Source organism: Jaculus jaculus, chromosome 11 (assembly GCF_020740685.1).
Source record: "Jaculus jaculus isolate mJacJac1 chromosome 11, mJacJac1.mat.Y.cur, whole genome shotgun sequence".
NCBI lineage: Eukaryota > Metazoa > Chordata > Mammalia > Rodentia > Dipodidae > Jaculus > Jaculus jaculus.
In genome coordinates, this window is record NC_059112.1 from 58521864 (window position 1) to 58549300 (window position 27437).

The window sequence follows — 27437 nt, forward strand, 5'->3', positions numbered from 1 at the left end:
GGCTAAACTCATAAGGGATGAAATCTTGAGGCTGGATGGTACCTGCATCAAGGTGACAATCTCCAGGCCATTCTAGATTTACAATCATGCATCTGGCAAAGTACCCCTAAGGATCTTAGGGGAAGCACGACAAATGAGTGTTCTCTGTTATCGGTCTGCCTTATTCCATCCACCCAGCAGATTCAAGGTGCTCTTGACTTGGTTGAGCCTGCCAAGCCTCCAGATTTCTGCCCAAGCCTGAGTTTTCTTGGAGGCTGGCTCATTCTGAGTTCCACACCTGCTAGTCCAACTCTGACACCTGTGGCCTCACCATGTCCATAATCAAACTGACTATCCCCACCTACACCTTTGCTCTGGTGAAAGAACCACACCTCAGCAGAGAAGCCACCCCCCCCCCCAAAAAAAAGGTGACAATGACCTATCTTTTCATGATAACCCAATTACCTATTGAGCAGTGTTAACAGGGACTGTCCCTGAGAAACGTGCATGTAGGTGATTTTACTGTATAAGGGCAGAGCGTACTTAAGTAAATTATGATGGCTACATCATATAATCTTAGGGGACCATAGCCTGACATGTCATTACATGGTGTGTAACAACATCATGTAACCTTAGGGACCACAGCCTGACATGTCATTACATGGTGTATAACAACATCATGTAACCTTAGGGACCACAGCCTGACATGTCATTACATGGTATATACAACATCATGTAATCTAAGGGGCTACAGCCTGACATGTTATTACATGGTGTGTATCAGCAGAGCTCTAACAGGAGACTGTTCCTAGTTTGCAAGCACATTTCAGAATCCATTCTGTCACCAGGAGGCAGGTTTTAACAGAAACTCAACCACAAGAAAAGCCCCACACTGCCCTCACAGCACCTTATCACATCACACATCCTTATTTATTTGAAAAATGTCATTTATTTTTTGAACTTTTTCCTCCTCAGAGCCTTCCATTCACCTTCCTGTGTGGCCAGGCTGTTAAAAAGCTGCTTTACTTTTCGCTTCCGTTCAGCATCCCTAAGAGAAAAATGCAAATACCCGTTTTAGACCAGTTTTTGAGGGATGCCTTGCTTTTCCCCCCATCTGACCAGTAATAGTTCAGAACCATATTGGCCTGTGATTACTATGTCCTGTCCAAAAAGAGTAAAAATGGGGGCAGTGGCAAGAAACAATCTTGTTCAGCCAGCTCTCCACTGTTCTGAGCTGGATGGAGGCCCCCTAAATCCTGGTGCTAGGAGAGACCAGTGACCTGAGCAGGTGTCACACACCTGGGTCCCACCCCCACACATATCCCCTGTCACACCAGGGTGCCCCATGCTTATATATGTTCAGTGAGTGGGTGTCAGTTGTGCTCTACCCCTATACGTATGTCCTCACCGTTCTATGATCTCCGAGAGCTGCATCCTAGCCAGGAACTGATTGTCCTTTCGGATTTCTCGGACGGCACCTTTAAATTCCCGCCTGTGTTTGTGGATCAACCTCTTCCTTTCCTGTTCTTCCTTACTGCTGCCTTGCTTCCGTCCAAACTCAAGCCTAAAATTGGAAAGTCAGCAATGCTAAGGAGCTGTGAGTACCTGTTTTTGCCTCTGAGCCAGTGTGACTTCTCCTCTGGGCCACCAGCTCCAATTGATGGCCCAGCAGAAACCCTGCCCACCTCTGGCCCCAGTCCAGTTACTCACACTTTGACCAGCTGGGGAGTAAATAGCTTCAGTGGGACAGGCTTGCTCTTCTCACAGATCAGTGGCTGAAAGAGAGGCTTCTGGCTTTCCATCTCTGACAGTATGCTTTGACACAGCTCCTGAAGAACATGGTAATGCCAGTGCTGTGACAGTTGCCTATATGGTGCCACCCACAAGCTCCTCCCACAGACCTTGGTTTCAAGACTGCTGTGAGGATAAAGCCTGAACCTTACTGCTGCAGACCAGGGCCTCCACCAGACTCTACACACGACTACTTGTACTGTACACATTGCCTAGGGGCTGTGGCTATCCAAGTGCAGATGGCTGACGCAGAAGCTGCCATCTTAATGGGGGCCAGCAATGCACAACGAGAACACATTCTGGCCACTGTGACCACCTGAAGGCGGCTTTCTTTAGACAGTGAGAAGTCACAAAAGCACATTCTGCTTATACCTAGAGAGCAACAACAAGGCTCTCCCAGAAAACAACCCATCTCTAGTGGAGCTGTACAGGAAAATCACATTCCCTACCCAGGTAGCTTCTGTATACTGGCGCTAAAGTGTGTGAAACCAGCTGGCAAAGCAGATGGGCACCAGAGAGTTTTTACACCAGATGGTTAAATAAGGTCCACTTCCACTAAGGCCTCAGCTTCCAGAATCCCTTTCCTCACTCAGATGTGTTCCAGAACCCAGGCTGCTTGGTTTTCCACACTCAGAGAGCATGGCTTACCCCTCAGACCATCAGGCCTATACTTGTGTGCCCTGACACCACAATGACAAGACCCATGGCCAGCCAGAGAACTGTCCTTTTAAATGGAAGAGACAGGCCACCTACAGTGAGTGGACACAGGATGAGGAGCAATACTACTGCCTCAGCCTCTGACAAGCGGACACAACTTGGGGTAGACACTGAATGGTCTGCTCCAGGCTTAACCCTCAAGACAGTGAGTGGACCCAGGATGAGGGGCAGTACTACTGTCTCATCCTTGGACAAATGGACATGACTTGGCATGGATATGGAACAGTCTGCTCCAGGCCTAGCATTCAGACAGGGCTGTCTTCAAGAGGCTCATGCTCTAGTGGAACCCAGACAAGGGTGTAATGTGCACAGGGGTAGTCAGCAGTGTGCAGAAGTTGCTCAGGTAGTTCTCAGCAGAGTGCCAGAAGACCTAGCAAAATGTGGGAGAAGAGTTCCAAGCAAAAAAGAGTAAATGTGAGCACCCAGGAGTTTCTGAGGGGCAAGACTTTGAGACAAGAGGGTGAGCAGTAGAAAGGACATGGAAAAGATACCAGGACTGAAGCCAGGTCACTTTGGCTTGTGCACTGTGGTCTGGACTTTTTGTTTCACCATTTTAAAGGTGGGCTGACATGAGATGACTGATGGACTTGATGGGCAGACTGAGGGGCAGGAGACCAGTCCAGACCACAGGACCAAAGACAGTGAGGTGGGGACACAAGGGTGGGCAGCAGGTAGATCTTGGAATGCCTTGACATAGAACTGAAGGGTCTGATGACCATGTGATGTGCTGTGGCAAAGGTCTCACACATGGAGTTCCAAGGTTAAGTGAGGATGATCCTTAGGGCTTCTTGAAAAACTACAGCTATGGTGCTTCAGGTGGCCCAAAACCAAAGTGGTACTCAAATGCCACTCAATGTACATTTATTTCCCACATATGTCCATCCTAGTTAAAAAATATTTTATTCATTTGAATGGGCATGCCAGGGCCTCATCAACTTGTGCATCTGGTTTTACATGGAGACTGGGAAAATTGATCTCACATCCTTAGGATCTGCAGGCAAGCAACTAAACCACAGAGCCATCTCTCCAGTCCCTATGTTTACCATTTAGCAAAGATGGTTCTTGCATAAACTACCCAATGATACCCTTAACTTTAAAGCTGAAACCTCAATGACAAAAATGCTCACCACCCTGGTGCCAGCTTGTGGACAGTCTGAGACCAGGACAAGGTACCTTAATGGTCAGAACTTCTTACCTGGAGCTCTGGGGGGTGGCTGCAGTCTGCTAGATGCTCTGTTAAGAGGGCTTGGAGGGGCCTGATGATAGCGTGGAAGGATGGCAGTGTGCCATACATGAATACACAGCGCTTCGCCAGGGCCAGACACACAGCTAGGCAGGACAGTCTGTGAGGACAGGAGAAAATGAATGGGACCAGCCCATTCTATTTCAGTCAGTCACTCACAAACCAGTACCTTGGCAAAAATAAAAACCTTAATCTAAGGTTTAGAAGATCTAAGTGGGTCCACATCAGCAGAAAGGCTTACTCAAATAGTCAAGAAAAATGCCATATTTGCCTGGAGAGTAAGGAAGGCTGCAGGCAATGCAATGACAACTTGAAAAAGAGGGTGAGGTCCATCTTAGTTCCCAAGCTACTTATTTGTGAAATAAGGGAAATGTATTTTGTAAATAATGCTGTAGGTAAGCTTTTTCTAAATGGAAAAACAAAACAAAAAAAACAAAAAGCCCTCCATCTCTGCATTAATATACCCCACAAAGGTTAATAACCTGACACAGAATTTAATGATTTGAGTGGCAGAATAGTCAAAAGCAGTAAATAAGGGGCTGGGGAGATGGCTCAATGGTCACAGATGCTTGCAAGCAAAGCCAGACAACCTAAGGTTCAATTTCCCAGTACCCATGTAAAACCAGACACACAAAGTGGCACATGCTTCTGAAGTTTGTAGTGGCAAGAGGACCTAGTGCGCTAATCTCTACCCTCATGCTCTCTTTAAAAAAAAAAAAAAATTATTTACTTATTTATTTATTTGAAAGCGACGGACACACACACAGAGAGACAGAGGCACAGAGACAGAGAGAATGGGCGTGCCAGGGCCTCCAGCCACTGCAAACGAACTCCATACATGTGCGCCCCCTTGTGCATCTGGCTAACGTGGATCCTGGAGAATCAAGCCTTAAACCGGGGGTGCTTAGGCTTCACAGGCAAGCGCTTAACCACTAAGCCATCTCTCCAGCCCTCTCCCTCTCTTTTAAAACAAATAATAAAACAGCAACAACAGAAGAAAAAAGAGTAATTAAAAGCATATTTCCCTATCTCTTGAGTGTCTGCACATACCTGGCATGATTGGCCTCAGCTGCTGTTGGGGCACTCTGCTTGCTCGCCCACTGCAGGGAGAGGCTGCCCTTCTGCCACGTGGAAACATCCGCTTTGTTAGAGACCAAGAGCAATTCTGAGTTCTTCCCAAGTGCTCTGAAAGGGTGCACCAGAGCGGAACCTGAATCCCAAGTGTGACAGGGTAGAGAGGACCCACATGTTACTGGCTCACAGGGCCAACACTGTAGTTCTCAGCCTTTATAAGTCCTCTTCACCAAGCTGCCGGCATGGGCGAAACTGTTTCAATTGGGCAATCGGCATAGAAAGGATGCCCTGGGGTGAAAAGTCTGGCAAGGATGGGTGGACCTACATGCTCAAATACCTCAAAAGCCTGCTAGCAACAGACTTTGTTTAGACTAGCTAAAGATCCTCAGGTCATGACCAGGTCTTGTCCTATAGTGAAGACAGGAAGGGCACAGAACCCACAGATAAAATGAACTGGAGGAGAGCAAAATTGAATGGCCAGAAGCAAAACAAGATGAGAGATAGCCAAGAGTGGGGTAGACAGTGTTCACCAGAGGTCAGAGTAGGTCTGAGAAGATGGACATTAGCAAAGACCACAGGACATTCAGCACTTAACCTAAGCATAACCTGGAACCATGGAGGCAGAGGAACGCCAGCCTGGAGAGAGCACAGAGGTGGCTAAATGGAGGCCGCCGGTAAGGGAGGGGAGAATGAGCACTCAGCCTGTCCTACCAGGCCAAGAGGCCACCCTCCTTGACTCTACTCTAGTACACAGCAGTCCCCACACGGGGCTGCAAGAGCTTCCCAGGGTTTCAGTGACATGGGTCATGTTGGATGGCAGGGCCTCTGGTGCATAACACTAAGCTTGGCACATAGATCCAAGCAGTGTTGGGAAACCAGTTCGGTCAGGGGATGAGAGAACTCTGTGCATAAATGGAAACGTAAAGGACGGGTGGGTGGCAGGGCACTAACCTAAGGAACAGCCTGGGTGCTGTGACCCAACACGGGCTGCTGACTTGTTTGCAGTGCTTAGCAGCACCACAGCACCCCCACCTGCAAAGCCTCATGACTCAGGCTTTGGCCTAACACTGAGTGAGCCAGATATGTGAGGGAGCTTCAGCCCAAGGCTGGCAAAGTCACCCCAGAGAGAGGGACAGGTTGAAGAACAGAGACCAAACTTTCTCATGGGCATGTTTTGCTTATAGAAAAAGATACAAAACAGTGCTGGCCAGTGAGCTATGTAGCTAATTTAAAGTTATCTCTAAGTGCCACATATTAATTTTCACAACGTATTTATCCCCAAATAGGCTGAGAGAGTTTATATGCCTTTGACATTCACCTGGCAAGGTAGATGTGCTGTGCATGTGTTGCTGGCTACAGGTGTGAAGCTGATTTCCACTGTGTGAGTGTGAGTGCTCATTCACAAGAGAAGAAATGAATGCTATCCTAGATGGCAATACTCGTTTTCAATCTTTTTTAAATTTTCTAGATGAATATGATTTTTTTTCTTTGAGGTAGGGTCTCATTCTAGTCCAGGCTGACCTGGCATTCACTATATAGTCTCAGGGTGGCCTTGAACTCATGGCAATCCTCCCACCTCTGCCTCCTGAGTGCTGGGATTAAAGGCATGCACCACTGCACCCGGTGAATATGATTTTTCAAAAATTCTAATACCCATTGCAAACCCCACCCCCCACAAATCCCGTACCTTGGCTTTGCTTGTTTGGAGTTGCTATGTAAAGAATCCCAAGAAGAAAATTAATAAGCTCAGGGATGAACCTCCGAGACAAAGACACATACTCCAGGAACAAGCAGGACACAAACAGGCCCTTTACCACATCTTGAAGGGACAGGACCCGGCACTAGAAAGGAATCAAAAAGAGCAGTCACTGCTCTGAACCCATGTCCTACACTAGACAGACAACTGGAGCCCAGTGTCTGTAACTGGGAACCCTATGCCCCGATAGAGGCTTGCTGACTGTCAAGTTCTGTGTATACATAGGATACAATAACTGCATGTGCCAAGAAAAAGAAACACTCGAAACTAACCCCAAAGGGGAACTAAAGCCCTTACCAGATTTAATTATACCACCAACATCAAAGGCAGTTTTCTGGGATCAAACCTTCCATACCTCACACACCCCAACCCCATCTGGAGCTGCATCTAATGCAGAGAGCTAGACATCACTTTGATTTCAGAACTCCTGACTCCCTCACAGGTCCTTTATTTATCTAAGAGATAAAGAGAGAGAATGAGAACACCAGGGCCACTTGAAACACATGCATCATCATGCGTATCTGGCTTATTTGGGTTCTGGGAGTTGAACCTGAACCCTTAAGCTTCGCAGGCAAGCACCTTAACCGCTAAGCCATTTCTCTAGCCTACAGGTCTTCTTTTTTTTTTTTTTTTTAATGCAAGACAGAAAGAGAGAGAACTGGTGCACCAGGGCCTTCAGCCACCGCAACTGAACTCCAGACCTGTGTGTTCCCTTGGGTGCGTGTGCAGCCTTGCACGTTTTCACCACCATGCACCTGACTTACGTGGGATCTGGAGAGTAGAACACTAGGCTTTGCAGGCAAGCACCTTTACCACTAAGCCATCTCTCCAGCCCAGCCACACCTTTAAGATGAGCAATTTTATGCCTGAACTTAGCAGTCAATAGCCATGTCCTCATTTTTTTGTTGTCCTGAGACACGGTGTCTCTGTCTGTGTCCCCCATCATTGTTGCTCAGACTGGTCTTGAACTTATGTGACCTTCCTGCCTAAGCTACCCAAGTAGGTGGGCCTACAGTAGGCACACACTACCAGGGTGAAAACATGCACTTGTTTTATATATGCACAAGGATATGTGGGGTTCATCCCACCAGCCTTAAGAGGGAACATACCTTAGTAAGCAGCTGGCTCATGCACACCAAGGCAGGGGTCACAACCGGATGCCAGAAGTCAGAGGTTGGAAACAACAGCCCAGCAATTTTCAAAAAGATGAGCTAGAAAAAAAATTACAGATTAAAGAAGGTAAAACCAGTGCCAGGCATTGTGACATTGTGACACACGCCTTTAATCCCAGCACTTGGGAGGCAGAGGTAGGAGGAGCGCTGTGAGTTCGAGGCCACCTTGAGACTCTATAATGAATTCCATGTCAGCCTGGGCTAGAGTGAGACCCTACCTCGAAAAACAAACAAACAAACAAAAAAAAGGTAAAACCAAGTAAAAAGCCTTTAAAAAACCAGGAGCAGGGCTGGAGAGATAGTTCAGTGGTTAAGGCTCTTTCCTGGGATGCTAACACCCAAGGCTTGATTCCTCAGTATCCATGTACAGCCAGATGCATAAAGTGACACATGTGTCTGGAATTATGTGCAGTGACTAAAAGCTCCCCCCTCCCCGCTTACAAACAAATAAATAAAATATTTTAGCCAAGTATAGTGGTGCAAGCCTTTAAAATCCCAGCATTCAGGAGGCAGAGGTAGGAGTATCACTGTTGAGTTCAAGGCCACCCTGAGACTACATAGTGAATTCCTGGTCAGCCTGGTCTACAGCAAGACCCTACCTCAAAAACCAAAATTAAAAACAAAATAAAAAAACTACTTCAAGTTTCTGTGAATCGCAGTAATCTACTTCAGCACAAACACTAGAAAACAGCATTGACAGCACTTCTGAGTATTTCTTCAAAGGTACTAAGGTCAAAGATGTGACATAAAGCTGTTTGACTTAAACGACCAACATTCAGATAAACTGAGAAACTGGAGCCAAGCAAACCTAACCCACAGACTTTAGCTTCTTTGTCATTAAAGACTAGATTCAAGAATTTCACAATTTTCTTAGCTTGGCCAACAAAATAAATGCAAACAGATTAATGAACTGAAAAGACTAGATACAGACCCATTTACACAAAATGAAACCAACATCTACTATGTACTTTAATGCACTGGTCTTAGTGCAGCTCTCTCTAATAGTAGGAACACAGCTTGTCTAACCTTTCAAAACTAAGGGCATGCACCCACCACCAGCCCTTATGTGTGATATCAAACCAAACTTGATTTCTGACTGCTGTGGGGAAATGATTTAACCCAGCCTCTGCTTACCACATCCAACCCTGGGAACACTGCCCGCCCTTTGGTCTCAATCATTTCTTCCATCTCATGCATGGCATCTCGTAGAACAAATCTGATGGAATCACTTGCAGATTCAGGAAACAGCTGGCAAAGATTATATAACTGCCTGTTAAGCAAAAACATTAAGTCAGGAAAGAATAACTCCAGATAACAAAATTGGTAAGAGAAAACTCAAAATGATTTTTCTGTGAGGTCACTTTGCTGACTGAGCAAGTAGAATGAAAAGCCTCTGGATATTCCATTTTGTTGTTTTGCAGGGCTGGGAATTGAACTCAGGGCCTTGTGTATGGCAGGCTACTCTATGACTGAGCTATACATTCAGCCTAATGAATCCACTTTCCTCTTCCTAGTATCTGATGGTTGACTCTCTTGGTGACCCAGGTTTTATGATATTCTGTATTTATTTTTGCCATTTCCTAAACACCAGGTAGAAATCCCCTTTTTAAAAAATCATTAATACTGTTGGGAGGATATTCCAAGTGCCAACTATGGTACTTTACATATGAACTCATATATTCATCACAAGTACTTCTTTCTGTAAGAGTACATTAGTTTTGGGTTTGGGTTTATGCATGTGGTGTGCACATATATGTATAGGCACACAAGTGTGCACGACTAGATATGGAGGCCAGACGATAGCCTCAGATATTATCCTGTTATTCCATCCACTTCTTTTTGAGATACGGCCTCTCACTGGTCTGGAGCTCATCAAATAGGTTAGACTAGCTGGCTAGTGAGCACCAGGGGATCGAACTATCTCTGCCTCTCCAGCATCAGGATTACAGGTTGAGACAGTTAATCGCTGCTCTCAACTTAATTGGATTAGGTATAAAGTAAAACACACACCCTGGGCAGGTCTGTGAGGGTATTTCCAGGAAGGATTAACTGAGGCAGAAGACATACCTTCAGAGTAGGCAGCTCTTCTGGTAATTGCATATATATAAAGAGGTTCCAGGAAAAAGTGGCCCTTTTCCCCTGCCAGGTTCTCAGCCTCTTCAGCCTACAGCCATTATTGCACTACTCTACCCATCTTGAGTGAGAATCTAACAAAAACTTTTCCTATATCCATGTTCATTCTACCGGTTCTGTTCCTCTAGAGAACCCTAACACATGACAGATGCATGCTACCACCATACTTGGCTGAACTCAGGTCCTCTTGCTTGCAAGACAAGAACTTTCCCCAACCCCAAAGCATGTTTTGGGCATTAGCCAACATGGAGAGACCAGTTGTATAGCACAGGGCAGTGGCTCCAGAGTGGCACCTCTAGTACAGGTTCTTCACTGAACACATTTCTGAAGAGATGTCTACTTCCTTGGTATTCTTCCAAACACTGGGCACTTAGACCCAGGAGTTTTAAGGGTCATGAACTTCTATTGCAGTAAGGGTCTGAATCTGTCCTTAGTCATCCGTGTGCAGGACAACTGGACAAACTTGGCTAGCAGTTCTCAGCCTCTGAGTGAGGCCTTTCAATTTTAGTGAGGCAGGGACCTGTGGAGTGAAAAGGATCCATCCTTCTACCTTGCCTCCTCTATATCTACTATTCACTTAGAGCTAGAGGCTTCAATGAATGAAACAATTAACTGTTAATATTACAAGTAAAGCAGGGCGTGGTGGTACACACCTTTACTCCCAGCACTTGGGAGGCAGAGGTAGGAGGATTGCCATGAGTTTAAGGCCACCCTGAGTCTACATAGTGAATTCCAGGTCAGCCTGGGCTAGAGTGAGACTCTACCTTGAAAATAATAATAATGATGATGATGATGATGCAAGTAAATATGTAGGGTTCAATTGTTTTAAGTCAGCTTGTTGATAATTTAAAATTCATTACATCTCTGTGGCAATGGAAAGTAGCATGTGCCAGGATGGAACATGATGGAAAGCCACTGCAGTGGATAGGGGCTGTGAGGCTATGTAAGAGTCACTGCAGTGGATGGAGGCTGTGTACGAGTTACTGCAGTGGACACAGGCTGTGTAAGAGTCAATGCAGTGGACGAAGGTTGTGTAAGTCAATGCAGTGAATGGAGGCCATGTATTAGTCACTGCACTGGACAGAGGCTGTGTATGAGTAACTGCAGAGGATGGAGGCCATATACGAGTCACTGCAGTGGATATATGCTGAGGCCTATACAAATGTTTTTTCAAGGTAGGGTCTGGCTCTAGCTCAGGCTGACCTAGAATTCACTATATAGTCTCAGGGTGGCCTTGAACTCATGGCCATCCTCCTACCTTTGCCCCTTGAGTGCCAGGTGGGATTAAATGTGTGTGCCACCATGCCTGGTGTCTTATGAAAGCTTGTATGGACAATCTACCTGCCTGCCAAGTTCATACCACCACTGATTTTCTCAGTGACACAAATGTGAGTGTATGACTAAGTAGGAGAAAAAAAAAAACCAAAAACCAATTATGCCTTATATCCTCCATAACATGCAAATATTTACTTACACAACCAACTTATCAATTGTTTTGAGGTCTGGTGGATCATTTGTAGCCAAATCTCCAACATATTCCAAAAGGAAGCCAAATAATTTCTGCAGGACATGGATTGGGAAAGAGATCTCAGTGACAAGTACCAACCTCAAAGCACAGGCCTACAATGTTAGCAGTTACTATCTTGAAACATCTCTCTGCCACTTGATGGCTGTGAGTCTTAGTTTTCTCACATGTGAGATGAAGTAAGGGACCTGCTGAGGCGATTAGGTGCCCAGTGCCAAGCAGGGGTACTCTGCCTGCTCCAAACCAGGTGTTTCCCCAGAAACACCACATTATGAGTAAGGCAGTCCCCTACCTAGAGACCAAGGCACACTTTGTACCGTGCAACTTTAAGCAACTCTCAATTCAAAGACACTAGGGGATTATGCTAATGCTCCCAATACTCAACCCAGATTTATTCCAGCATACTTCTAATTTTGCTTTGTTTCCCACTGCAAGACTTGGATGATTGCATTTCTGAATTCTCTCTACCACCAAAAGCTGCTCTTCCACTGATCTTCCTAATAATAAAGATCTCAGCTCTTTGTAAGATTCAGGAGCTGTCAAAAACAAAGCAGTTCACAATTAACATTTCACATTTCTATAATTTTCTAACACAATATAGGCAAAATTACATACATTTTAACAATGAAGATAATTTAAATTTTATTCAAACTATTTGTTTTTCCTCATAATTACTACAAATATATCCAATGTGCTTGTCTAAGTCTGATACTACTTGAACTGGGTTCTCTCAGTGTCATGTACCCAAGGACAGCCCCCTATGAAGAGATGACCTCCACCTTTCCTCAAGCAGAAATTTGCTAACTTGCTGGGTGTGGTGGCACATGCCTTTAATTTCAGCACTTGGGAGACAGATGTAGCAGGATCTCTGTGAGTTTAAGGTCAGCCTGGGACTACAGAATAAGTTCCAGGTTAGCTTGGGGTACAGTGAGACCCTGCCTTGAAAACAAAAAACAAACAAAAAAAACATTGCTAACTACCTGCAAACCATGATGCATATTAGCAACAATGCTGGTTTTGTGCTTCAACACCAAGCACAAGCTTGAGCAGGCCACATGAGCTAAGCAGTATCACTTACTGAGATTATGCACATCAAGTTTTGTCCACAGTGGCCAATCTACTTGCTAGTCATCTTTTCTGGAAATAACCTTGCCACAAGACAGGACTGCTAGCTAGAAAATTTTCCTCTATGTACCAAACACCTTATATTCTCTATTCTATAAAAGGTGTTTGTTGTTTCCAGAGAAGACTGCAAACTTTCTTAAGGATGATTCATGAATCTCAAGTTTTCTACAGAAAGGTGTGTCTGCATCATCTGTGTATAGCTCATAAAACTGTCTATGTCCATACAACGAAGGTGAAACTTGGACCCATCCACATCAAGGATAATATCATCTGCCTGCACAATAAAGACATCACAAATGGGTATGTGACCACACACTTCCAAGTGCAACCCCAGTGAGGGAGATCAACAAGCATACATTGAAGCTAAGTCATGGAAGTTATCCCAAAACAGAAAATTCAAGGCAGGAGAATATAGTTCTATAGCAGAGCACTTGTCTGGCATGTATGATTCCCAGACCTGAGAACAGAACAACCCAACCACTGGTATACCTGCAAAAGTATAGGGTAGCTCAGTTCTGGCAGCTTTTCCAATTTTCTCATCATTACTTAGCATTTTTTTCCCAGGGGTATAATGTTGCTCTTTGTTTGGCTTCTCATTTTCTTCCTCACTCTCTACATTAGATTCCAGGTCCGAGTGGCTGTCTGTGCTTCCGCTCTCCTCTGGGTCCTCCCTGCTTTCACTTTCATTTTCACCCTCTTTATCACTTTCACTTTCACCATCTTCCTGGTCATTCTCTTGGCTGTCAGGTTCTTTGCTTTGCTCTTCTTGGGTATCTTCCTCAATGTTCATCTTCCCGTCCTAGTAGAAGACCATGGAGATCACAGTTAAAATGCTCTCTAGCTCAACCAAAATGCTGTGGCTGCATGGTACCAGTGCTTTCTTACCTGCCTGATCACTGGCCTGGGGCTTTCTTATATAACTCTCTCTCTGGTACCCCAGGCCACAGGAGCTAAGACCCTGATATAGTCTGGATGTGGTTGTCCTATGTTGAAAGCCTGATCCTCAGAGTATGCTGAAAGTGGTGAAGGAACCCTTAAGAGAGAAGGCACGGTGGAGTTCCTCAGGGCAGTGAGGGCATTGGCCTTAGGAGGAAATACGGTAGTTCTCTTTGGCCTCTTTGGTTAATTGCTAAGACAGTTGTCATAAAAGGAGTAAGCCTGAGTCTTTACTTTCTTAACTTCTTGCCTGGTCACATGATTGCTTTCTCCTTCAAGTTCCCATCACTGTGATACCCTCACTAGAATCGAGGAGGTAGCAACAAGCATTTAAACCACAAGCTACGTAAAAACTGTCTATTTTTAAGGAGGGGGGGGTTCAAGGTAGGGTTTCACTATAGCCCAGGCTAACCTGGAATTCACTATGTAGTCTTAGGGTGGCCTCGAACTCATGACGATCCTCCTACTTCTGCCTCCCAAGTGCTGGGGCTAAAGGCACGTGCCACCATGCTGGCCCCACAAACTTTCTTAAAATAGTTATTTAGTTGAAAAAAGGAAAAAAAAAAAGATTAGTATAGACTGTCAGAAAGTCCTGTGTTGGCAAATTTTAAATTTGATCATGGAGATTCATCAGACCAAGATTGGAAGTCAGCTACTGGCCATGTGCGTCAGCAGCTACAAGGGTTTGCCATCTTCTACCACTTGGTTTGGGGCCTGGGAAACAGGGTAACAGTGACACCTGGTTTTGGGACTATATCTGGTAATTAAGTGCTTTTGGGGAGGGGGTCGGAAAATAATTTTTTGTCTTGGACCCTTCCTAAAATGCTAGGCCTGACAGGTTCTTTACCCTTAATTCTCACTGATATACCCTACAAGGAGACTGATAGGCTTTCCAAATTTTGTGAATTAAAAACTGTGCCAAAGTTGGGGGATGAATGTCAGGGGTAGTGTTGCTTGAGCCTCTGGATTCAATCCTCAGCACCATAAACAAATAAATAGCCACTCAATTACTACACTCAAAAATACTCAAAACTGCCAGGCGTGGTGGCACATGACTTTAATCCCAGCACTCAGGAGGCAAAGGTAGGAGGATTGCTGTGAGTCTGAGGCCACCCTGAGACTACATAGTGAATTCCAGGCCAGCCTGGGCTAGAGTAAGACCTTACCTCGAAAAACCAAAAACAACAACAAAAACAAAACACATAATTAGAGACTGGTTAAAGAGCTGGAGAGGTGACTGTGGTTAAAGGCATTTGCTCATAAAGCCTGAAGGCCCACTTTGATTCCCCTATTCCCAACATAAATCCAGATAAACAAAGTAGTGCATGCATGTGAAATTCATTGCAAGATGCCCTGCTGCACCCATTCTCTCTCTCTGCTCACAAATAAGTAATTCAAAATATATTAAAAAAAAAAAAAAGTGGCAGGACTTGGTGGTGAATGCCTTTAATCTTAGCACTCAGGAGGCAGAGGTAGGAGGATCGTTGGCAACCTAAGACTACATATGAATTCCATGTCAGCCTGGGCTAGAGTGAGACACTACCTCCAAAAACTAAAAAAATAAAATAAAAAGAAAGAAAGAAAAAGAAAAGTAAAAGAAAAAATAGTTGATGTCATACTTGAGAAAACAACAGGAGAAGTCTAGTTTATGTGCTCCTGTTCTGTGCTACTTCTCTATATGAAGTGAGGTTAATCTATCTTTTCTATAGGTGATTTCCCCCTTTTCCTTCCCCCTTGCTTTCTTTGGTATTTTAGGGAGAGCAAGAGAAAGAGAGAATTGGTGCACCAGGGCCTCAGCCACTGAAATCAAACTTCAGATGCTTGTGCCATCTAGTGTGCATGTGAGACCTTGTGCTTGCCTCACCTTTGTGCAACTGGCTTACATGGGATCTAGAGAGTGGAACATGGGTACTTAGGCTTTGCAGACAAGCTCCTACTAAGTCATTTCTCTAGCCCTTTTCTATAGCTTTGATACGTGACATACTATAAAAATACACATTAAGCTGGGCGTGGTGGCACATGCCTTTAATCCCAGCACTTGGGATTAAAGGTAGATATGGATGCTGTGAGTTTGAGGCCACCCTGAGACTATATAGTGAGTTCCAGGTCAGCCTGGACTAGAGTGAGATCCTACCTCGAAAAAACAAAAAACAACAACAACAACAAAAAAACCACATTAATAACTTGAAATTGTTTGAAAAGATTTTTAAATTCCCATCTGTGATGAATCCCTTAAATGAATACCACACATGTGTTTTTAAACTAAAAGGAGAAAAGGATAGAGGGAGAGAGAGAAAGAAAAAACTTACTTTGTAAGAAAGCAAACGCCTATCATCTTTATCCAGTATAAAGCCATCATTTAAATCATCGGCTGACATATGTTTTGGTTTCTTCTTATTTTCATCTTCATCATTTCCAAGCATTCTCCGTAGTCTTTCAGCCTGAGCAATAAAGAAAGAGAAGTCATACAGTGTGCTGCTCAAATATTTGAAGGAGGCAAGCTATCCCTGCTCCTGATGTTGGGGCACCTAGCCTGCTTTCTGCCTGCAGTCTCTAATCACACACACACACAGTTGGGAGCCTTACCTGAAAGATTTCTGTATTTAACAACTAATAAATCTCAGTGGCAGAAATGCTGTCTAGCCACAGGAAGGAAAAACTTATTTCTGAGGTCTTCCTGCAACTCAAGTGACACTTGTCACCTCTGCTCTGAGAACAGAGGGAGGAGGACATCAAGAAACCCAACAATCTTATTTACAACACTCACAGTGTGGAAGTTAAAACAGCCAGATGTAGGAAGTATCTCTCTACTTCATTTTTGTTTAAACATAATAAAATTTGAAACATACCTAAGAGGTAAAAAGGTAGTGCACTCACTAAATTGTTAACAACTGTCTTGAGGTAAAGGAATGACAAAAAATGTCTTAAATTTTTATTTGGTGAACTTTTATATTATTTGCATTTCACTTCCTATATTTATAAATGAAAGACATTTATGGGGCTGGAGAGATGGCTTAGCGGTTAAGCGCTTGCCTGTGAAGCCTAAGGACCCCGGTTCGAGGCTCGATTCCCCAGGACCCACGTTAGCCAGATGCACCAGAGGGCGCATGTGTCTGGAGTTCATTTGCAGTGGCTGGAAGCCCTGGCGCGCCCATTCTCTCTCTATCTGTCTCTCCCTCTCTCTCTGTCACTCTCAAGTAAGTAAATTAAAAAAAAATTTTTTTTAAAAAGTCATTTATGACTATGTAAACATAAACTGTAAACACAGCTTATCTTCAGAACATCATTTAAGAAAAAGCAGAAAGGGTTGTAAATGAAAGTCAACAACCATGTCTCAAACAGGAGAACTGAGTTTACCAGTGATCAGGTTGAACCTTCCACTCACATACCTCTAATTTTCTGAGCCGCTCTTGCTCCTCCTTTGCCAGTTCCTCTTCTGTTTTCATCCTGTTAGAAGGCTGTGCCTTCATTTCAAAGCCAAGCTCACGAACCATCATGTCATATGCATCTGGCTAAGGTGGATACAAAATGATTTTCGACATTTTTTACAAAGAGGAAAGAACCAGGTAGTTGGCTTCCTAACACATTCCATTAATGACTGGACTCCACTGTGGAAGAAGCTGAATCACATGTAAGCATTTCTTCCACAGAGAAAGCTGTTCTAATTGGACCTAGAGAATTGAGGAGTGGGTGAACATTCAGGCCATATGGGCTGTTTTGTTCCTAGAAAATTCTTCTCAAAATATATTTGCTGCTCAGCATGGTGGCACACACATAATCCTAGCACTGAGAAGATGGAGGGAGGAGTTCAATGTCATCCTTAGCCACCTAGTGACTTTCAAGGCTAGCCTGTGCTATTTGAGAACCTGTCTCAAACAAGCAAGCAAGCAAACAACAACAACAAAAACCCAGCAAAATGAAGAACAAAAAGTCCCAAATATATTTCCTTTAACAAACAAACAAACAAACAAACACTCGCCTTGGCAGCAAACTCAAACATAGGAAATTATTTAAGTAACAGCAATTATATGGGAGACTCAAATATAAATACATACATACAAATGGCCACATAAAAATGTAATCTAGTCTGGTGTGCTGCTCATGCCTTTAATCCCAGCATTGAGAAGACAGAGGTAAGAGGCTTGTAAGTTTGAGGCAAGCCCAGGACTACAGAATGAGTTCCAGGTCAGCCTGGGCTAGACTGAAAAAAACAAACAAAAAAACATGTAATCTAGTGAAACTCTCTCTTTCCTAGAATCTAGATAGTCAAACAAATATACCAATTTCCAACAATTTAGAAAAAAAATGTAAGAAACAACACTTCAAGGGAAAAATAAGTATTAAATGTATGTATGTATATATATGAATATAAGTAAGTAACAAGGAACTTCAAATGCCTACCCCATGTCCCCACCCCAAAGTATTCCCATTAGCAAAACACTAACTTTGAGTCTCTTCCATTCTAACGTAACAAGTATCAGGTAACTGACAGAAATACTCAGTTGAAAACCTGACTTAACAGGAATGAGTGCCTCCATCTTTTCTCCATAGTAAAGCTAGGCCAATAGACTGTAAATTCAGTGCTGGTTCTGACAGACTGATCCCTACCTTTGGTTTCTCCTTCTTCTCTCTCTTCTCTGACTTGGGAGTTTTGCGTGATAAGAGAGTTTGGATTTCTTTCCAGTCTTGGTCCAGCTTCTCTGTGAGCTCAAGAGCATCTTCTCGCTGAGCCTGTCTTTCCCTCTGAGGAAAAAACAACAAACATATGCCACACACCATTACCGCTGAACCACTAAAGGACCTGATGACAATGGCAAGAACACATTAAGACTACTTAGTCAATACCAAATATGTCAACAGGAAAAAAGAGACCAGGAACAAGTACTCAAGTGCAATGATACAAAATCAGAAAGAAGTAATTTCCTGCTATTAACTATTTATCTGGATATTGCAAAAAGCTACTAAGTCAGTGAGCACTCATGTTTTGCTAAAGCCAAGAAAATTCCACCTTCAGAAGTACATGCTTATTGAGATCTCCATGCTCCTACCTGCTCATAAAATAGAAATGCAGCTGAAAACTGTACAGGGAGAAAAGTTCCAGCATATTTTAAGGAACATGTCTTATACCTGGAGCTTCCTGCACCAGAATATCAACCTACCCACCTTCTCCTGCTTTGATTTTGCAATGAGTTCTTCAATTAGTTCTTTTCGTGACTTTGGTCTGTCCCTGTCCTCGCCTTCCAGCTGAGAGGTCTTGTGGAGGAGCCCATCCCCACCACCAAAGTGGGCAGCAGTCAGTTCAGCTGAAGACAAATAGCAGAAGAAATCATTACGATACCCAGGGCCTGGCCTGGCAAGCATTTTTTTTGTAGAACTCTCCCACCATTTCTCCAAAGGTTCACTTGAAAATTTCATAACCGACAAAGGAGTGCTCAGCACTGAAATATCTCTATCACACCTTCCAAGCTCATCCACTGCAGAAGAGGTAACGGAAAGAATGTAAGAGCCAAAATTATGAAATTTGCAGGGAAATGGATGGATCTTGAAAGGATTATACTAAGTGAGGTAACCCAGGCCCAGAAAGCCAAATGTCACAAGTTTTCTCACATATGTGGATCCTAGTTACAAATGTTCAGACTTTCTGTGTAAGTTGGTGTAAAGATCGGTCCCAGAGGCCAGTAAGCTAGAAAGGGGCTATAAGGGAAGAAGGGGAGGGGAGGACAAAAGAAGAGATGGTATTGTATAAATGTAAGTAGACAAACAGATTACTGGGGGTGGTATGGCCTGAGTGAGGTCAGGAGAAAAAATTGATTAAAAGAAGCAAGGGGGGGTAATCAAAATTCATGATATTGTGGATAAGCCATATGATAACCTACTTTTTTGGATAATGGCACATCCAGAAGCCATGGACGGTCACTAGAAAAATTTCAACACCAGGGATGGGATACACCCAGTGAGTTGTTGGCCAGGGAGGTCCTGATGCTCCCAAAACATTACAGGCTACCACTAATGCTCTTGGTTTCCTATCAGGAACAGATTATAAGACCCTATTGCTGAAGACTCCAAATGCCTGGGCTATATATAAGGTCACCGAGAAATCAAACTGGGGCTGAGCTGAAAACCTCCTCCATGTAGACCACCTGCACTGCAAGGTTATAGATATTGAGGCACTTATATTCTTTCTGCTATACTTCTTGCAGTGTAGACATAAAGCTGGAAAAAAGCTGCACTGCATGCAGCCCTACGGAAGACAGAAGCCATCAGTGGTTTAAAAAAAAAAAGTGTATATTGCAAGACTCAAGTTTGGCCAGCCAGGCCAAATGAGCCAACAGGTACAATAGTGGCATGTCTGTTATGGGGGAAACCAACTGCTCTCTAATTGGACTACAGACCCACTTTATGGGAAGGAATACATGCCTGGTACTGAAAACCTAATCAAAAGTTTATAGGGTTGGGGGGGGGGGTCATGAGCCTTAGAAATGTCATGCTTGCTCTTGTCTGGCTAAATGCATATATTATGATCACCAAACTGCGCTACAAGTACTTTACTTACTGTTCATAGCCATATGTTAATGTTACTCTCACTGGGGTGACCCAAAAGGCACCATAGTGCTGAGAAAATGTATTTTCAGTGGTCAACACTGAAACATCTCTATCACACTTTCCAAAGCTCAGGGTCCATTACGGAAGAGGGGTGAAAAGAATGTGAGAGCTGAAGGAAGGGCAGGACTGCTTACAATGCAATCATCCAGACAGAAATTGGCCTCAATATCTATAACCTTGCAGTGCTTGGCACTACCTTCACAAGACCCTCACAACAGGATGAAAAGATGGTGACATCAAAATAAAAGAGAGACTAACAGAGAAAGGGAGGGGATATGATGGAGAGTGGAGTTGTGAAGAGTAAAGTGGGGGAGGGAAGGGAATTATCATGGTTTATTGTCTATAAGCATGGAAGCTTTCAAAAAATGAAGTATGTAAGACTCAAAGGAAGGGCAGGACTTCTTACAATGGACTCTTGCAGACACAAAATGGCCTGGATATCCATGACCTCACAGGGCCTGACACTATCTACACAAGACCATCATAAAAGGAGGAAAAGATGATGACATCAAAATAAAAAAAGAGAAAGTGGGGGGGGGAGGGTATTACCATGGGATATTTTTTATAATCATGGAAAATGTTAATAAAAATTGTGAAAAGAAAAAAAAAAGACAAAAAAGCTGAATGAGAGTATAACATGAGGAGTCAATACTCTGCAGGTAACTTTGTAAACAGGGCTTAAGATCATTAAACATGAACCAGCCCTCCTTTCAGTTCACCTGTATGTTAATTAAGGCCAATATTAAATCTGCTTCATGCTATTATCTATAGACACAGGTTCAACATTAGTTCTGTCACAAAACTGCCATAACCTGTCTCATAATAAAGACAAGTAACATTTTTTCCTTGGTCTCCAAGAAGAGCAGAAGACAGTGAACACACAGACCCTTTCTCCAAGCCATTCAGCTTCTAGGGTGGTGCCTCTTCTTACCAGACAATATTCCTCGTTCTTCAGTATCACTGTCACTATCTACAATGTCATTATGCTTTTCAATGTCTGCCAAAGACTGGCCATAATGAGTTAACTCTTCATCTTCATTTAAGTTGTAGATGTTTTTTTTCTCATGATGTCGCTGATGGAAGAGGGGAAAAAATCATTTACCTCAAATTGTCACATTTAATTCTGAGAAAAAATATAATTGTTTTCCCTTTCTACGTGAAATATGACAATGTAGCATAACCAGTCCTAAGATTATTCTAGGTCATTTGCATGATGATTCAAATATAAGCAGAGCATACAGAAAGAATTCTTAAATTAATCAGTGGACCAAGCTAAGCTACTGCTAAACCACGGTCTTCCCCACCAGCAATGATGTCCCATCACTCTCTCCACCCACTGAAGCTGAAGACAGCACCTTAGTTAAGAACGTCAGTGCATGTCACTATTTGCTCTGCTTCTGATGTTAACCACTCAATAACCAGGATCTGCTGAAAGTTGGTTCTACTTTGCCTAGCCAGACTAGGTGTAGCACTGTAGACTTAGCCCCAGTGCCTGGTAACAGGTACCCACAGAGGTGTAAATGCACAATAAGGAGAAATAGCTTTCTCCTTAACCTGTCCTTTATGAAGTTTATAATAAAGACTCACCCCTCCCCTTACCTGTTGCTCCAGGGCAAACCTCTTCATCATCTTTTCCTCTGGACTTATATTGCTATTGTACTCCCCAAAGCGTTTATCAGTAAATACATTGGATTTATTCCTTTCTTTGTACTCCTTTAGTAAAGTTTGGGTACGCTGAAAAACAGATTGTACATATGTAAGTCAATCTCACAAAAATGTCCTATAATTTCCACTGAAAGGGTCATCAAAATAGGGTGTAAAGTTTAGAGCTATGAACTATGGTACTGAGGTTCAAAGCAATGTGTTTTATCCATGACAGGTTTTCCTAGTAGACACAATTTTTTTTGTAAATATTTATTTGCAAGCCGGGGAGGGGGGAGGGAGGGAAACAATGGTTGTACCTCCAGCTACTGCAAATGAACTCAAGATGCATGCACCCCCTTGTGCATCTGGCTTTACATTGGTACTGGAGAACAGAACCCAAGCTTTGCAGGCAAGTGCTTTACGGGCTGTGCCATCCTCCAGCCCCCAGAGTTCTGAGAAGAGAAAATCCACTATTAATAATAATGGGTAACTTATTTCTTCTTTCAATTTACTAGTTGGTACAAAGGAAGGTAAAAAAGCTTAAGAGCCAATGTAAAGATGCTGAACCGTTTTTCTAGTTGGAGCAGCTCTTGTACAATTTGAGAAAGTGTTTACTTCAGTCAGGCACAATTCACTTGGAAAAGGTCATCACGAGAGGGAATTTACTTTCCACTGAAGTGTGACTAGGAAATGTATAGGTATGCTTAAGGTATGAAACCAGATCATAACGAGTTTATCAAGTAAGGCACAGTTTGCTCTTCAGAATATTGAGAAACAATATTTTATACACAGAACTACAACTAGCAAGTACCAAATAACTTGAATTTTCTCCCAGTAGTACCAATGAACAAGTTCAACCTTCAGAATGAATTCCGTAAAGCAACATGAGAGCAGAGGGGAGTCAGAAATGACTTTGGCTTCAGAGGCCCAAGTGGTTGTTAGAAACTTTTTACTCTCTGAAGATGTTTTTGTTTGCTTGCTTTTTAAGATTTTCTTGTTTATTTTTATTTATTTATTTGAGAGAATGAGAGAGTGAATGGGCATGCTAGGGCCTACAGCCACTGAAAACAAACTCCAGATGTGTGTACTCCCTTGTGCATCTGGTTAACATGGGTCCTGGGGAATCAAGCCTTGAACCACGGTCCTTAGGCTTCACAGGCAAGTAAGTGCTTAACCACTAAGCCATCTCTCCACCCCTTAAATGTTTTTTTAAGAGTTTACTTTTATTATTTATTACAGACAGAGAGAAGGAGAGAGAGTGAGTGCAAATGGGTGCACCAGGGCCTCTAGCCACTGCAAACGAACTCCAGATGTATGCGCCACCATGTGCTTTTGTGGTCCTTAGGCTTTGCAGGCATGTGCCTTAACCGCTAAGCCATCTCTCCAGCCCTGCTTGTTTTTGTTTTTCTAGTAGGGTCTTCTTACTTTAGCCCAGACTGACCTCAAATTCACTATGTAGTCTCAGGGTGGCCTTGAACTCACAGCAATCCTCCTACTTTTGCTTCTCAAGTGCTAGGATTAAAGGTGTACATCACCACACCTACCTTTTTTTTTCCTTTCTTTCTTTTTAAGTATCTCTTTTTCTCCTTCAGAGAGAGAGGGCCCAGGCTTGTCTCGAACTGGTTATGTACTCAAGGATATCCCTGAATTCCTGCTTCTGCCCCAGAAAGCTGGGATTTGGCTCTGTGTAAAAATTCTTGTATTTTCGGGCTGGAGAGATGGCTTAGCAGTTAAGCGCTTGCCTGTGAAGCCTAAGGACCCCGGTTTGAGGCTCAGTTCCCCAGGTCCCACGTTAGCCAGATGCACAAGGGGGCGCACGTGTCTGGAGTTCGTTTGCAGAGGCTGGAAGCCCTGGCGTGCCTTCTCTCTCTCTCCCTCTATCTGTCTTTCTCTCTGTGTCTGTCGCTCTCAAATAAATTAAAAAAAAATTCTTGTATTTGCCAATACATCACCATCTACAGTTTATACATCACCAATGATGAAAGTAATTAGCACCAAGGTGGAATCATTACACAATAGAAGACCCTTACAATGAGCCAATTCAATGGTTTTATAAATCCACAACCAATGAGGCATCTTGGTAGGTATTTGAAACCCTTAACCCCAGACTTGAATATATTTTGCATTTTTTATTTTTTTGGTTTTTTTCCAAGGTAGGGTCTTGCTCTAGCCCAGACTGACCTGGCACTCAACCCTGTAGTCTCAGGCTGGCCTCAAACTTACAGCCATCCTCCTACCACCTCTGCCTCCCAAGTGCTGGGATTAAAGGCCTGTACCACCACACCCAGTTATTTTTGCATTTCTTAAGGTATTTCCTAAGCACACAGCACATGCATGCATCTCCAAGAAGCCCATACCAAGACATGAGGGATATGGAGAAGTGACCCAGGATAGGAGGGAGACATCTCATCAGGACATATCAATAGCCCAGAAATGGAGCTCCAGTAGGTGTAGGATCCTATACCTCTGAGTACACTCTTCACAAAGGCCTGCCTGGGTAGTACAGTTCCAAGTGTGGCCACTGAATTACATCAACTTCACTACTGCCTAGCCAGGACTTCAGGAAGCTATAAAATGGAGATGATGGTGCTGGAGAGATGGCTTAGCAGTTAATGCACTGGCTTGTGAAGCCTAAGGACCCAGGTACAATTCCCCAGTACCCACATAAGCCAGATACACAGGGTGGTGCATGCACCTGGAGCTCATATGCAGTGTCTAGAGGTCCTGGCAAACATCTCTCTGTGTCAAATAAATACAAAAAAAAATGGAGATAATAATAATTGTACTTCTCTGATAAGACTGAGAATGAAACATAAATTTCTTTTTTTATTTTTATTTATTTATTTGCCATAGAAAAATAGGCAGAGAGAGAGAGAGAGGGAGAGAGACAGAGAGGGAGGGAGGGAGGGAGAATGGGCACACCAGGGCCTCCAGCCACTGCAAACGGACTCCAGATGCATGCACCACCCTGTGCATCTGGCTTATGTGGTGCTGAGGAATCAAACCTGGGCCCTTTAGCTTTGTAGGCCAGCACCTTAACTGCTAAGCCATCCCTCCAGCCCTGAAACACAAATTTCTTAGTATAATGCCTGATTCACTATAAGATCAATAATCATATTAGTAGCTGTTATTTTATAATTTTGGAAAAGAGCAAACAAGCACAGCTATAAAGTGCAGGTTTTGAGATTTGCGCTCATACTGCTATACTGAAGTGCTGTCCCAAAGTGTTACAACAACCAGAGAAGAGTCAACTGGAATGCCCATTTACTCCCAAGGGACTGGCATAAGTGGAAAGCCTCTCGCTCACAGCATAGGCTGTGTGAGCCTTTACACACATCAAACTTTGACAACTGGAACTCCTTTTGACCTTCAGACAGCTCTGAATCCTGTAACTTGATGCGCCAACCACTATTCATCATACTGATACAATGCACCTCCTGCCAAACCCCCTAGTCTGCTCACCCTACAGCGCATGGAAGTGACTCCTTCTATGAACACTTTTCTAATACTTCAAATTAGTACTAGCTTCTCTTGACTGGAGCCTCTGAAAGCACTGGGGTTTTATTTCTGATGTCTTCAAATATTTCAGTGTCAACCATGGGTCAAGCACTTGAAATTCAAAGAACAGCAGCAATCCTCCTTCCTAACAGATAGAGGTCTAAGTATCTGTGGCCTTATGCCAGCTGTGAGGCGTGGGAAGTGATAACTTGAGCAGGCAACTCAGCAATTTTGGGAATTCAGGCAGGACTTCTGGAACAAACTGAAGTGGAAAAGCATGGGCAACAGGCTGCAGACAAGTAGCATTTAGAGAATGCTTACTATCCACTAAATGTGCTATTTATTAATTTTTTTTTTCTCCTGGACGAAGAGTCTCACTCTAGCTTAGCTGACCTGGAACTCACTCTATAGTCCCAGGGTGGCCTTGAACTCACAGAGATCCTCCTATCTCTGCCTCCTCAGTGTAGGGATTAAAGGTGTGTGTCAACACACCCAGCTCTACTTTATTAAATTCTTACAACCACCACAAGAGACTGGAAGTGTTTCATTACTGCCACTTTAGAGATAAGATAGACAGACAGTGGTGGCACTCACCTTTTAGTCTCAGCACCCAGGAGGCTGAGGTAGGAGGACTGCTGTAAATACTAGGCCAGCCTGGGGCTACAAAATGAGTTTCATGTCAGCCAGGGTCAGTGAGATCCTGTCTCCAAAAAAAGAAAATAAAAGAAAAGAAAAAAGAAAAAGAAAAGTGAAGACCAAGGCTTATGTGGTAAAGACTTATGTGTCTTCTATAGGCCATATTAGCTTATTCCTCAATGTTGACCCTGCCACAATGGACTGGACTGGAGTATGGAGGTGGATTCACTTGAATCAATCACTTGTGTTACCTATAATGCATACATAATATGTACACATGACAGTATGAGATCCCTGCAGTAAGTCTATTAAATTCCATTCAAATATCTCTTGTGGATTGCGCTGAAGGAGGCGGCAATCGCGGTTGAGGCGGGGCTCCGCTAGGCCCTTTCCCCGGCTGAAAGAGGAATGAGCAGAGGCTGCAGCAGTGGTTTATAACGAAATACGGATGAGGAGCTCTTGAAAGCAGAAATTAAGTCTTGTCTGTCTTTATCTCCCCTACTTAAACTACTGTAATCTATTAACGTTCTCAGAGTAACCATAACACCACCAACGAACATCAGCAGTTATACACATAATTGCACTTGCTCAAGTGAATTTGAAAATAAGTTATAGAATACTATGTATTAGGGCCATAAGCACAGAAAGATCAGACTTCCCACGAAGGGTACCATCACTTCAGTTACCTCAAAAAAACATGGTCATATGGCTCAGGAAAGGGAAATTTTGCAAACACCCATAGATCAAATACTGGCAGGTCAAAGCTTAAACACTAATTAGAACAAGTTGTAGAAGGCACCCAGGCAGCTCAGAAGTGATCAACCGCCTCAGACAGTTGGAGGAGTCATCAAAAATGCACACGAAGCCCGGTGTGGTGGCGCACGCCTTTAATCCCAGCACGTGGGAGGCAAAGGTAGGAGGATTATCGTGAATTCGAGGTCACCTTGAGACTACACAGTGAATTCCAGGTCAGCCTGGGCTAGTGAGACCCTACCTCGGAAAAACAACAACAACAAATCAAACAAGCAAACTAAACCACAAAAACAAAACGCACTCGTGCAGGATTCCAGCAAGGAACTCGAGTTTCTGAAGGTAAGTCATTCCAGTCCCCCAAAAGCAGAGAGGCATAATGATAAAAAAAAAAAAATAAACCAGTGCTATGTAACCGGCATGGTCTCCAATAACCTGAGGCACCCAAGGACGTTCAGGTAGCCACGAGGGAACCCAAACCCGGTCAGCGCTCCCTTACCTTCCTGATGGCCCGCGCGCGGGACACGCCGGGCAGCCCCACGTCGTGGCGCGTCTTTCGGCCCAGGATCTGGAACTTCTGCCTGTTGACTTTAACTTCGAACGGGTTCGGGTTGGCCTTGGCCGGGCCTCCGCGAGGCCCCGCTGGCGCTCTAGGTGCCTGTCTTCTCACCCTGGAAGGCTTGGACTTCCCCATGGCAATACACTCTGCCACACTCCGGGCGCCGCTGTCTACGGAAAAGGAAAATGGACCCCAGTAGGGGTAATGAGCTGCAGACGGCGGGCTAAGAACACTCGTGCCTGAGTAAAGAAACACGTCCCGGACTGGTCTCGCGATAATCTCGTCACGCCCCACAC

At 43.8% G+C, this 27437-nt stretch overlaps 2 protein-coding genes across 2 annotated transcripts in view; one reads left to right on the plus strand and one right to left on the minus strand.

The window, feature by feature from the left end:
• Nucleotides 1–908: 908 nt before the first annotated feature.
• Nop14 (NOP14 nucleolar protein) lies at nucleotides 909–27421 on the minus strand. Its single transcript, XM_004656005.3, has 18 exons — nucleotides 27082–27421; nucleotides 21654–21788; nucleotides 20986–21127; nucleotides 18615–18754; nucleotides 18060–18194; nucleotides 16841–16963; nucleotides 15761–15892; nucleotides 13005–13314; nucleotides 11796–11926; nucleotides 11340–11425; nucleotides 8867–9002; nucleotides 7670–7771; nucleotides 6492–6645; nucleotides 4781–4940; nucleotides 3683–3830; nucleotides 1690–1808; nucleotides 1388–1543; nucleotides 909–1027 (listed from the first exon to the last, which is right to left on the minus strand). The coding sequence occupies exons 1-18, from the start codon at nucleotides 27274–27276 to the stop codon at nucleotides 928–930; spliced, it is 2604 nt and encodes an 867-aa protein (XP_004656062.2). The 5' UTR covers nucleotides 27277–27421; the 3' UTR covers nucleotides 909–927.
• Nucleotides 27275–27437, plus strand: part of Grk4 (G protein-coupled receptor kinase 4) — a 167837-nt gene continuing 167674 nt past the window's right edge. The window contains exon 1 of the mRNA XM_045161262.1: nucleotides 27275–27336. Coding sequence (XP_045017197.1) covers nucleotides 27275–27336 — 62 coding nt within the window. The remainder of the gene's footprint in view (nucleotides 27337–27437) is intronic.

Coding starts and splice junctions, on each gene's coding strand:
- Nop14 (XM_004656005.3), bottom strand. CDS start 27,276: ATGGGGAAGTCCAAGCCTTCCAGGGTGAGAAGACAGGCACCTAGAGCG. Junction 15,893..16,840: donor AGCGGCTCAGAAAATTAGAG/GTATGTGAGTGG, acceptor TTTATTGCTCAG/GCTGAAAGACTACGGAGAAT. Junction 7,772..8,866: donor TGTTCCCAGGGTTGGATGTG/GTAAGCAGAGGC, acceptor TTTTTTTTCTAG/CTCATCTTTTTGAAAATTGC.